Source organism: Rhinopithecus roxellana, chromosome 14, assembly GCF_007565055.1.
Source record: "Rhinopithecus roxellana isolate Shanxi Qingling chromosome 14, ASM756505v1, whole genome shotgun sequence".
NCBI classification, from domain to species: domain Eukaryota; kingdom Metazoa; phylum Chordata; class Mammalia; order Primates; family Cercopithecidae; genus Rhinopithecus; species Rhinopithecus roxellana.
Window position 1 is genome coordinate 43,198,222 of NC_044562.1, and position 14,080 is coordinate 43,212,301.

The 14,080-nt window shown below is 33.7% G+C and overlaps 1 protein-coding gene across 4 annotated transcripts in view; it reads right to left on the reverse strand.

Annotated features, from left to right (window-relative positions):
• The window catches only part of GLS (glutaminase), an 86,799-nt gene that overhangs the window by 42,131 nt on the left and 30,588 nt on the right, over positions 1-14,080 (reverse strand). For 3 of the 4 annotated variants that reach the window (XM_010379756.2, XM_010379757.2, XM_030915970.1), the window contains exons 8-9: positions 3,383-3,415; positions 3,239-3,297 (exon numbers count right to left, since the gene is read on the reverse strand). In XM_010379756.2, coding sequence (XP_010378058.1) covers positions 3,239-3,297; positions 3,383-3,415 — 92 coding nt within the window. Of the gene's footprint in view, positions 1-3,238; positions 3,298-3,382; positions 3,416-4,189; positions 4,224-4,768; positions 6,567-14,080 lie in introns of those variants that run through there. The other variant, XM_030915972.1, reaches the window with a different exon arrangement.

The window sequence follows — 14,080 nt, forward strand, 5'->3', positions numbered from 1 at the left end:
TGAACTAAGATTTAGGACTACAGAGTTCCAATTAATTCTGTCAACAGGCTATTTGTGTAGCTTTGGACAAGTCATTTAAGTGGTAATTCTTTCAATCTTCATTTTCTTGGCTATAAAATGACTGAAATGAATCAGGCCCATTCAAGTCTTCATATTTTGTAAACAAAAAGGCTAATTTTAAAATTCTCAAATCTTCTACCATTAAAATACACTGAAAAACTGCAGAATCCTCTGGCTACCCAAAAGTACAATAAAAGTCCATTTTAATTGACATAATCAGGGAACTTGACATAATCATGGAATTTTCACTGAGAGTGGGAAACACAAAATGGATCTTGCAGGACTCAATGGACTAACACATTTCAGGGTACATCGAGACCATCGAGGCCTAGGCACTGGCAAATTCCATGCAGCATGAACAGTTAGAAAAGTATATGGACAGGGCTCCACTGAAGAACGGCAAATATTCTGATGTAACCAGGAAACAGCACATGGAGAAGTGGGGGAAAACATCAAACAAAGGAAGGAGACTGGGACCAAATTATCAAAATCAATAATGCCGAATAATGTAACAGCTCCTTACTACCCACAAAACAAAAGCCTGAGGGCTTTCAAACAAGTTACCTAATCAGATCTACATTTTAGAAAGATAACTGACATCAGTTTGAAAAAGGGGAAAAAGCAGCGATGACTGATCTATTAAGAGAATACTGTAATGAGAGCTACAAAAGCCTGAATTTAGGCAGCTGGGATAGGAATAAAAGGAGAGGTATGATCAAACATGCAAGTAGTTGGATAATCTTCCAACCTGATAAGGAAAAGGAGAGACAGAGTAAAGACTGATACAAAGCCTGAATTTCTAACATAGCCTGAGAGGATGATAATATTAACTGACACAGGGATCTATCTGTAGAGCAAAGAGCAGTTTGGAAAGAAAGAATGAGTTTTGATTTAGACAGATTTAATTTGCATCATATTTGAGAATTACCCTACAAGTCTAAAAGGCTGCCGATTAATAGAGGAACTGTGGGTAATGTTCTTTATATCTCTGAGGTGGACAGCCCCTTCTAATTGTCCATTTTAACATTTCAAACTCTTATCAATTTGCCATACTTTAAAAAAAAAATCAACATAGTTTAGATAAATGACTAGTCAGCAATTACCAAAGTGACTGACACATAGTTCTTCAACACTATCTCAACTGCCTATTATCTGCCAGATAACATGCATACAGAAATGAACTAGAAGACACAACATTCCATCTAGGTCTTAAGGAGGGCAGAGTCTAATGGTAATTATGGGGCAAAGAGAGACATGTAATAAGTCTGATAAAATATGGTAATAGGAGAGCACAGAAAAGAGCCAAGTTGAGATTCATGGAATACTTCCTGGAAAAGATACTTAAGCTGATGAATTAATGTTGGGAAGGCATGCAACCTTACAATGTTTACCCCTGAAATGCAAAGCAAGAAGTGCAAAATAAGAATAAAATAGTAGTATACATGCTAAAACATAATAATATTACAATAATGTTTAACAGAATAATGTTTCTAATGACAAGGAACCAATCAGACAAATACAAAATGGGAAACATCCACCATACGGCCTGCTGCCTGTTTTTATAAAGTTTTTCAGAACACAGCCTCGTATTGTCTATGGCTGCTTTTCTACTAAACAGCAGAACTGAGAAGTTACAATACAGACAGTATGGTCCATAAACATAAATTATTTACTGTCTGGTCCTTCAAAGAAAAAGTCAGCAACCCCTGGTCTATAAAACAAGCAGCCTGCACTCTTTAAAAATAAAAGCCCATGGCTGGGCGCGGTGGCTCATGCCTGTAATCGTAGTACTTTGCGAGGCTGAGACGGGCGGATCACAAGGTCAGGAGATTGAGACCATCTTGGTTCACATGGTAAAACCCCGTCTCTACTAAAAATACAAAAAAATTAGCTGGGCGCAGAGGCGGGCATCTGTAGTCCCAGCTACTCGGGAGGCCGAGGCAGGAGAACGTGTGAACCCAGGAGGCAGAGCTTGCAGTGAGCCGAGACCGCGCCACTGCTCTCTGGCCTGGGCAACAGAGCGAGACTCCGTCTCAAAAAATAAATAAATAAATAAATAAAAGCCCATATAAAAATTTTTAAAATCAAAGATCTAGAGCAGAGGGACTGTTCTAAGTAAAAAGACAAAACAGACATCGTAATAAATACAATGTAAGAACCTTGATTTGTTCCTGAATCTAAAAAATAATAATAAAAGTTGTCAAGACACTTGGGGAAGAGATGGGAACATTTACATATTGATTAATGTCATGATATTTTAAAATTAACATTAATGTTCTTACATGTGTTAATGATATTGTGGTTATGTAGGAGAATGTCCTTATTCTTAGACTGTTTGTGCTTTCTTATTCAAGGGTGAGGTATCATGATGTCTACAACTTAATTTGAAATGGTTTAGGGAAAAAAAATCTATGTACATACATATTTACATATTTGTATTCAGAGGTATACATACATATTTTTATCTATCTAAAGAGACGGAGGTTGAGAAAAAGCAAGTAAGAGAAAATATTAGAAAATATAGGCCGGGCGCGGCTCAAGCCTGTAATCCCAGCACTTTCGGAGGCCAAGACGGGCGGATCACGAGGTCAGGAGATCGAGACCATCCTGGCTAACATGGTGAAACCCCGTCTCTACTAAAAAATACAAAAAACTAGCCGGGCGAGGTGGCGGGCGCTTGTAGTCCCAGCTACTCGGGAGGCTGAGGCAGGAGAATGGTGGGAACCGGGAGGCAGAGCTTGCAGTGAGCTGAGATCCGGTCACTGCACTCCAGCCTGGGTGACAGAGCGAGACTCCGTCTCCAAAAAAAAAAAATATATATATAAGTAAAATATAAGTAAAAGATTTATTTTTTCAACTTTTCTATAGACTGACAAATTTTAAAATAAAAAATTGGGGTAAAAATCCAGATAGCCTGGAACAGAAATAGAAGAGAGGTAAAACAGGTATTATAAGCAAAGATAAAATTGAATAAGCACCAGTAATTTGACATAAACTTGGGGTCTCTTCTGATTGTATGATTACCTATAAGAAATTTGTCAAAACTATTTAATGTATTTTTAAGTGTTTCTGTCAGGTAATTTAGAAATTATTCATTTCCCTCTAATGAAAAGAGAGCAGATCAATTCTAAATACAATGTGTGTTTTTACGTAACAAAACAGCATTTAAAACACTCACGTCGCATTACTGAATCCAACATATTCATTACCAGCCATCTTATTCAAAAACTGCATGACCTATAAACCAAAATTAGGAATTAGTAATCAAAAAACAAATATATAGAAAATGTGGCATGAAAACTGAATGACATGTTGCACTTACATAGTCAAATTTTTCAGCATTATTTACTCCTTGCTGCAAAAAGATAAGAGACATAAATATGTTAATATAGGTACCACCAGAGTTAAGTTTCAAGCTAATATCAAAATTTCAAACAGCTACCGTTATAATATACTGCATTAGTATTTTTAAATCTAGGAAATAGTTCTAAAGTAATTTAACATTTATATAAACTTTTTTACATGTTATTTAATACCCATATGTTGTCGAGATGCATCAGAAATACAAAGGGAATGCTTTATTTTAAGTATATCTTTACCCAACCCAAAGTTACAGAAATTTAACTACAAGTTACCATGAAATTCCCTTATCTTTCATGACAGTACATAATTTTGCTAAAATGTGTTACTTAATCTTGTATTTTAAAAAACTTAAAATAAAGTTTCACCCTTCGAAAAGAATTAAGTATATATAAAATATTTCAATTAAGAAAAATCTATTTGTATTTTATTAAATCTTTTATTATTAGAGTTAGAAAAATGAGTTATGCTGCAAAACTAATCTTTTATAATTCCAGTATATGCAAACATTCTGGTTACATTTTACTACTGTGGAGAAAGCTCTATTCTTAATAGCTCTCAATTGTTATAATAATATTTGAACTAAAAAAAATTATATTTCACAGTCTAAAAAATTAGCTTCTATTGTATTTAGCATTATGCCAATTCAGAGTATGGAAGATGTATTGTTTCATCACTTTCATTTCTGACATGTTATCTACTGCAAATGTCAATAGGAAAAACCTATGTAACGTAGATCAGTTCAAGTAGCCAAATGGTTTCATTTTACCTCGGCGAAGTTTACAAAGCAGTAAGTTGTAGATCTGAAATCAAACGTATTAATTGGTGATATGCACCCAAAAGAAACAATACATCTCTAATTTCTAAAATAGGCTTAAAATAAAATAATTTGACAACTAAAGTTTTTAAAACACATTTTTTTTTTTTACTTTACCCTCAAAAAAATCCAAAACATTATACTTTAAAATATTATGGGAGGAAAACCTGTATCAGAGAATTATTTAATTGAATAAAGCCAGGTTCATTCTTTATAAGAGGATTAGAGTGTGGCTGACAATATGTGAAAACCTACAAATCAACTTATTTAAGAAAGATGTGCAATCACATTTATACAATCAGTAGCCAGAAGGAACACCATACTATCTCATCAAAATTAGGCATTAACAAAACTTCAACAAGATTAAGGATAATTTAGTTACAGCCATATTGTAATCACTAACTGTGTATTTTCTCTAAAGTATCCTTTGACATAATTTTTTCTTTCCTTATAATATACCAGAAATCAAAATGTAGAAATGTAACTCCAAAGCTGTTCAATGAAAAATAATTAAAAGAAGAAATTACCAACTTCATTGAACTGTTGCAGTTGTCAAAATATTCCATAGATCCTAATGCTGTAAAATATGTAACAACATTTAAACCACAAAAACCTTGGTAACCTTAGAAAAAGCACAAAAAAACAACTCTTTTGGAAACGGATGTCAGCATTTGCATTGGGATGTCATATGGATAATTACTGGTTAAACAATCAATGTAAAATAAACAAGTTACGATGAACTTTCATTCTGTGAACTAAACTGTACCCTACAAAAACTCTTACAAGTTGTCTTCATTGGGCTGTCATGTTTAATATACAAAAATAAAAACCATTCAACTCTAGACTATGGTCACATAATTGGTCTATTTTGTGACTTTACTAAATTAAAGCACAATTAAGTTTTGCTCTTACGTTGTTTTTAAGAAACAACTGGTATTTACCAATGTCTAGCATTATACAGTATAACATTTTGGGTACTCAACATTCTCTAGACAGATTATGTAAATAGAGCAAAACAAAATACAGGCATACCTCATTTTATTGAGCTTCTTCGTTGTGTTTCAAGATACGCATTTTTTAAGAAATTGAAGGTTTGTGATAACCCTGCATCAAGTAAATCTACTGGCACCATTTTTCCAACAGTATGTGCTCATTTTACATCTCTGTGTCACATTTTGATAATTATTACATGTCTTATGGGTATCTGTGATCAGTCATTTTTGCTTACTATTATACTTGTTTTGGGGTGCCACAAGCCATGTCCATGTAAAATGGTAAACTTAACCTATAAACGTTGTATATGTTCTGACTGCTTCACTGATTGTCCATTCCCATCTCTCTCCCTCTTCTTGGGACCGCCTATTTCTAGACTCAACAATACTGAAAACAGGCCAATTAATAACCCTACTATGGCCTCTAAACGTTCAAGTGAAAGGAAGAGTTGTACAACTCTCACTTTCAAAAAGCCAGAATGATTACTAAGCTTAGTAAGAAAGGCATGTTGAAAGTCAAAACAGACCAAAAGTTGAGCCTCTTGCACCAAACAGTTAGCCAAGTTGTAAATGCAAAATTTCCTTTGCATTTCTTGAAGTTCTTCAAGGTAATTAAAAACGCTACTTCAGTGAACACATGAATGATGGAAAGCAAAACAGCATAACCAGTAACATCGAGAAAGTTTGTGTGGCCTGGATTAAAAAAAAAAAAAAAATCACACTAGCTACAATATCCCTTAGGCCAAGGCCTAATTCAGAACGAAGCCCTAACTCTCTTCAATTCTATAAAGGCTGAGAGAAGTGAGGAAGCTGCAGAAATGGGTTTGCAGCTAGCAGAGGTTGATTAATGAGGTTTAAGGAAAGAAGCCATCTCCATAACATAAAAGAACAAGGTGAAACAACAGCAAGCACTGATGCACAAGGTGCAAGTTATCCAGAAGATCTACCTAACTTCAGTGATGAAAGTGACTACACTAACAACAGATTTTAAATGTAGATGAAACAGCCTTTCATTGAAAGATGACATCTATGACTTTCATAGCCAAAGAGAAGAAGTTAATGTCTGGTTTCAGAGGATAGCCTGACTTGTTAGGGGCTAAGGCAGCTTGTAACCTTAAGTTGAAGCCAATGCTCATTCATCATTCCAAAAATCCTAGAGTCCTTAAGAATTAAGCTAAATCTACCCTGCCTGGGCTTATAACAAAGCCTGGATTGGACCACATCGGTTTACAACATTGTTTACTGAATATTTTAAGCCCACTGTTGAAACCTACGGCTCAAAAAAAGATTTTGTTTTTAATAGAGATGGGAGTCTCACTATATTGAGCAGACTGGTCTTGAACTCCTTGGCTCAAGCAATCCTCTTACCTCAACCTCCCAAAGTGCTGAGATTACAGGTGTGAGCCACCAAGACCAGCCAGAAAAAAAAAAAAAAAAAAATTTCTTTCAAAATATTACTGTTCACTAACAACACACCTGGTCACCCAAGAGTTCTGATGGAGATGTACAAGGAGCATAATGTTGTTTTCATGCCTGCTAACACAGCATCCATTCTGTGGGATCAAGGAGTAATTTCAACTTTCAAGTCTTACTATTTAAGAAACACTGTTCATAAGGCAATAGCTGCAATAACAGTGATTTGTCTGATAGATCTGGGCAAAGTAAATTGAAAATCTTCTGGAAAAGATTCACCATTCTAAATGTCATTAAGAACTTTCATGATCATAGGTGGTCGAAATATCAGCATTAACAGGAGTTCAAATGAAGTTGATTCCAATCCTCATGGATGACTGAGGAGTCCAAGCAGAGGAAGTAACTACACATGTGATGGAAATATCAAGAGAACTAGAATTGAAAGTAGGGCCTAAAGATATGACTGAATTGCTGCAATCTCATGATAAAACTTGAACGCATGAGGAGTTGCTTCTCATGGGTGAACTAAGAAAGTGGTTTCTTGAGATGAAAACTACTTCTGGTAAAGATGCTCTGAATATCATTGAAATACAACAAAGGATTGAGAACATTCCATAAACTTAGTTCATAAAGCAGCGGCAGGGTTTTGGAGGATTGACTCCAATTTTGTAAGAAGCTCTACTCTGAATAAAATGCTGTCAAAGAGCATTGCGTGCTACAGAGAAATCTTTCATAAAAGGAAGAATCAATTGATGTGGCAACTTTATTGTTGTCTTATTTTAAGAAATTGCCACAGCCACCCCAATCTTCAGCAACCACCACCCTTATCAGTCAGTAATCATCAACATCAAGACAAGACCTTCCACCAGCAAAAAGATTAGAACTCACTGAAGGCTCAGATGCTCCTTAGCATTTCTTACCTATAAAATTTTTTTTTACTTAAGGTATTCACACTGGTATTTTTTTTTTTAGATGCAATACTACTGCACACTTACTAGATTACAGTATAAACACAACTTTTGTATACATTGGTTAATAAAAAAATTAGTATGACGTGCTTTTTTGCAATCTTCACTTTAGTTAGGTGATCTGCAATATCTCTGAGGTATGCCTGTATTGAATAAGTGCATTGACTAAAGAATGTTTCTCCCCAAAACTTCTCCCATTTAAATGTAAAGGCATTTGATTATTATTTGTTCATATAATTTACCCTGGAAATGGCATTTAACTTAAGTCAATAAAATATATCTGCTTGTGTATCTCTTGGAAAGACTTCATGTACCCCAAGGATTGATGAGATCTAATAATCATTAACATGTCACATTAATTCTGAAAAAGTTACAGTAAAACGTTTATTTGCAAAGCTCTTAGGAAAAGCACATGCCTACATATACAAAAGAGAGTAAACCACCCCCAATGCAAAATCAAAACTAAAAATGATAAAAACCCATTCTCTTCATCATTATGGAGTAGTAGGGTGAGCTGGGTGGAGAAACAGATGTTAACAAAAATAAAAGCTGGGCATGCATATATGAGAGCTGGTCATACTCGTCTATTTTATATATGTTTGAATTTTTTCACAATAAAAAATTAAAGGAAAAATATTTATTTGCTAATAATTTCCCACACTAATTTGCAAGATTTTCCTTTTGAGTATTTTTCTTTCCCATTTGAAACACTCATTGATTTTTAGTTCATGTATCAGTGGATCTCTTCTATTGCTAGAATGAACTCAGGACTAATTCTCTTCCTATTTTTAATTTTTACAGATGTGTGAATTGAGAAACTTTGCTTATAATAGATAAGTACACTGAAATTTTAAAAGTTTTATTATAGCAGTGTTACTCAGTTCTTTACATGCCTCCAGCTCATTACATGCCAAAAGTCATACAGTACTCTATCCTCAAAAATTATGCTAATGCTCTTATTTACCGACAACTTACTCAGATTCTCTTTCGATTTTGTTGAAACCAAAGAACTGGAAACAACCTAGTATACAACAGGACTTATTACCAGTCATTACAATGGTTCACCTTCCTTAACAACACTGACTCTAATATTTCAAAATGTCCTCTTTTGCTGGTGGGCTGAGGTTTTTACAACCTGAAGCTGTGCACTGTACTAAAATTTGAAAGACATGAGAACTATGTCTTTCTTTTGGAAAATAGGAGGACACCTGGACTAAAGGCAGATTAATTTTTTTAAAGGTGCATATAGAAACAGATTTTGAAACTGACTTATCTTAAAACTATCAATGCCCCTTTATTCCTTGGAAAGAATTCCAAGTATGGAATCCAAAGATATGTTTATCCCAGTTTGAAGATCACTGTATGAGCATTATTAGATATTGTATTATTTTTGAAAAAGTTATAATCATTTGTAGTAAATAGAGTAGAAACATTTTTAAAATAAACCAAATTGGAAGAAATATACTTATCAAAATTTCTAATCCACTCACCAAATGATTTTAAAAAAACAAACCCATATGGGTTGTTTGAAAAGGGTAACCAGATACTGATACTAGAAAACTATACAAATTTTTCCGTAAATATGCCTGTCAAGTTACAGAATTTACATTCCTTTGAAGAATACTATATAAATGAAAATTTGATAAAGCACCACTGAGTTTTAACGTTATCTATTAAAAAATTAATGTAACTATATTGCAGTGTTGTTATACAGTTTTTTACAACATATTTATGAATTGATTCATGTATTATACTTTACAACACAGATGAAAAATACTGTTAACAAGGACATCTGTCAATAAATTTAATACTAAAATGGCTCATTTAAAGTCAATGCATCAATCAGAGTTATTTTGTAAGTATCGCACTTGATTCCATTCATAAAGTATGGAGGTGCAAGCCAATTAAAAATTAGACATCACAGAGGAAAAGGCAAAAAGAGGTAACTAAAAATGATTTTATGAAATATTCTTAATTTAATCTTACGATTGAAAATGGTTTAAAGCTAAAGAGTATTGGGAAAATAAAAAATAAGACACTCCGGGTAAAAAAGAATGTTTTTCTAGATCTAGTATTTTCATAGATTAACCCTAAAAATAAAGTTAACAAAACAATTTTTAGTTGACAATAAATGCTCTACCTTTCACTTAAACAAAAAAAGCTAAAGCATACACTGATATAAACGTGAAGTACATAAACCAATATAATCCTGTCTTCTGAAAGTTGCCAGTCCAAGGCATCATGCATTACTCTCAGAGTCACAAACCACTCTTATAAGCAAACCATGTCTTATAAGCATACCTAACAGGCTATTGCTAACACGACCAAATTGAACATTACATACACATTAACTAAGCTTGTCTTGATTTTCAATGAGTACGATTACAAATTGTTTAAAGAAAAAAAACCCTAATTTTTAAAATTCAAAAATACTTTTGATTAAAAAGAAAACTGAGCTTCTTTAAATGACAAAAACTGGAAACTACCACTAGAATGAGGCATGCCAAGTAGAGTGGCTCATGCCTGTCATCCCAGCATTTCGGGAGGCCAAACTGGGAGGATCACGTTAGGCCAGGAGTTGGGGACCAGCCTGGGCAACATGGCAAGACCCCATCTTTATAAAGAATTAGCCCTGCATGGTGGCATGTGCCTGTGGTCTCAGCTATTCTGGAGCCTGAGGTGGCAGGATCACTTGAGCACAGGAGTTTGAGGCTGCAGTGGGCTATGACTATACCACTGCACTTAGACTGGGCAACAGACAGACACCTTGTCTCTAAAAAACAAAAAACTCTAAGAGGTAAAAACACAGAAGACAGTGTAACTTTTACTATTCCTAACATGAAAAAGCATGTGTGGCAATTATTTTGCAGTATGTTGTCCTCATTTTCCTATCTTAAGTTACCACCAGATCTTAACTTTTAAACTAAAACTAGGTGAAATTTTTACCAGTGAAAAGACAAAAAATAAAAATGTAAGGATACTGCTATGTCGTATAAAAATAAATGTTTCTTTCAAATTTATTTTTATTCTTTCCTTTTAATCAAGCAATCACACATTATCACCATCCCAAATAAAACAGATTACAACAAAAAGTATTGCTTTAAAGTTAGTAGCTACCACAGAGAAGAAGAGAGGCAGTATAGTACCCTTATGATTTTAAAAATTATGTGCATTTTAAGTATAAAATTACATTTGTTTTTAAAAAGGTATTTACCTATATAGCTTTGTTTAAAATTTTAAATATTGTAGTTTTCCTATAAGCTTAGTAGTTAAGAATTTATGCAACAGGCTCCTTCTGTCCAAATTCTCCTTTTTTCCACAATCTGCTAATCCTTTTGAACATTTGCTCTGCCTCTTCCCCCATTTCCTGAGGATCACCACCAATCCTACAAGGAAAAAATATCAATACTACAAAATTATGAAATCAAGAGTCTTACTAAAGACTCTACTTAATTTTGGGGTGGGGAAGTAACATGAAGAAAATGATTTTAATGGCACCATGATAAATTCCTGAATTTTGAAAGAAAAAAAAATCACAAATAGTCTTAAGGTCATCAATTAAAAGAGCTAAAAACAGAATTCACCTCTAGTAGCCATGGTGAAGTATCCGTGGCTTTGGGTACTCAGATGCAAGCACCTTGGAAAAGGGCCTGTTTCTTTACTGACTAATGTCCAAAGAATGACTACATAACATTTGCTATCAAATGAGATACAACCTTTAAACCAATAAATTGCTATTGTTTGAACCAGTTCAAATTAAGAAAATAGTACTTCTGCATTTTGGACAATATAACTATGCTAATTAAAATTAAAGATGTCATCAAGAGAAATAGCAAACACCTAGGTTAAATATGGCAGAGTGAATTGTATTAACAGCAAATTGAATATCAGGAGATTTAGTTCAAGTCCAATTCTACTGCTGTTACAACCTTGCCAGGTTCTCAGCTTCCTCAGTTATATAAAATAAGAGAACTGCGTTTGACAATGTTTAAGCCCTTTTGGCTATGGTTTTATTACCTAAATTTCAAACCAATACCAATTTATAAATACAATGTGATCATACAATTTGCAGAGATCACATTATAGATATTTATATGAATTTAATCCTTTCCCTAAAAGATTCTAAGAAAAATATTACACATTATGGGGCATTCAATTTTACATAGGGTTACATTAGGCTTTCCTCTCCAAGATTTGTATGAACTTCACTTAAAAGAAAAAAAAAAAGCACTTGAGAAACACATGCTAAAAACAAAACAAAAACTCAGGAGAAAGTGACCTTAAATATAAACCATATCCTGAAGCCTCATTTCCAACTTTGCCAATAGATTTAAATTTTTATGAAAACTACTGATCAAATTTGTAGGTACAAGATGACTCAATTAAATTTTTGCGGCCGGGCACGGTGGCTCAAGCCTGTAATCCCAGCACTTTGGGAGCCCGAGACGGGTGGATCACGAGGTCAGGAGATCGAGACCATCCTGGCTAACAGGGTGAAACCCCGTCTCTACTAAAAAATACAAAAAACTAGCCGGGCGAGGTGGCGGGCGTCTGTAGTCCCAGCTACTCAGGAGGCTGAGGCAGGAGAATGGCGTAAACCCGGGAGGCGGAACTTGCAGCCAGCCAAGATCCGGCCACTGCACTCCAGCCTGGGAAACAGAGCAAGATTCCGTCTCAAAAAAAAAAAAAAAAAATTTTTTGCATTGTTGAACACTGAACCACACTTATGTTGTACACATCTTTTAACTTTGTTTCTAATCGCTCATACTACAATGTAACTCAATATACAGTTTATGGCTCATGACTAAACATGGCAAGTGAAACTAATGAAATGATAGTGTGATATGATAACCAGATATGCAATTCCCACATGCAGCATTTCGGTGTAGTCTGTTAAACCCATGAATCATTAAATGAAAGATTTTTAACTATGTGCAGTTAAGGAAGTCTTCTATTAATTATTTACATAAACCCCTTTTTGAGACTATGCGTACTGTATGTTCATTTCTCTCCGGTTTAAGAGTTCTTAAACTAGGATCCATGGATCAGCCTCCAAGAGTAGTGAACACCTGGAAGTTTACGTAAAATTATAGTATGTGGATATTTTTCTGGGAAGAAACAATTTTGGTGTTTTTCTCATCAAGCATTATAGTAACTTTCCTTATTTCTAATTTAAGTTACTTGTTCAAATCTAAGCAATTATTAATGAGGCTTTTCTCTCATCACAGCATTTACTGATTTTCTTATAAGGATCCATTTACTTTTGCATATCCCATACTACGAAGTAAGCTACCTAAAGGTGGGCCTGTGCCTTGCAAATAATCGCATTTTCAAGTTTCTTTCACCTCAAACTGACAGCTTTCTCCATAGCCTATTACAATTAGTTACATTTTAAAAACACTAAGCTATAATATCTACTTCATTAGAGTTATAAGAATCAAATGGGCCAATACTTTCAAAGAATTTGCCTTGAAGTAACAAGTAAACACATAGATTCTTAAGATAACTAGCCTTCTATTTTTAAAGCTTTTTCTCACAGATATAAAACTCATAAAAGAAAGGATTTCTAGTATACAAATTAGATGAAGTTTTGTGAACTGGGCCAAGGGTATAATTTATACTCAAATATCCTTCATGTAACCAGGGTACCTCATCCACAGTAAAGCATTTACAAAGCCATGTAGTTATGCTTTCCTCTAACTTGGAATAGATAGGCACAGATTTACCAAAAAAGTATACAAATGTTCCAAACATAAATAAAATTTATTTAAATATAAATAAAATTTATAATTAGAAATTAAAAATCTGAAACATCTAAAATCGTGATGATTTGAAAATCTATTACACAAGAACCATTTTCAAATACTTATTTTAAAATACTAGATCTTCCAATTATTAAGGCAAACCAAACACTAAAAAAAAAAAAACCCTCACAATGCAAATTTCAAAGCATAAGAAAATATAACTTAATAATTGGAATAAGCCTTATTTAATTGTTTTAATTATGGCATGATTTAAGTAAAACCAAATGAAACAAGTTCCAATAAAAATTGTGATTTCAGCTCATGAGAGTATCAAAGACTTGAGAAAATTTGAGGGTAAACGTAGTTTAAGTACTAGAACATTTGTTCCTACATATACTAATAACAAATATACAGTAAAATGCCTTTAATTCTACTTGTAACTGTTTATTCTAGGAGAGTCAAAAGGAAACGAAAGGAAAATTACTGAAACTTAAAAAAAAAATTTTTTTAAAAACCCTCTATGCTTTTCTTCAGCAGACTTTAAATATTTTCCAGATCTTCAAGTCAAGAGTAAATAATTGTTGGAATTTATAATGAGTCATCTGTTTTTAATTTTGCCTTGAAATGACTACATCATTCATTTTGAAATAAAGATCCTAACTCTATACCATAAGACAATTTCTTAACACCAAGAGAAAATTTTTCACGATTCTACATAAATAATCC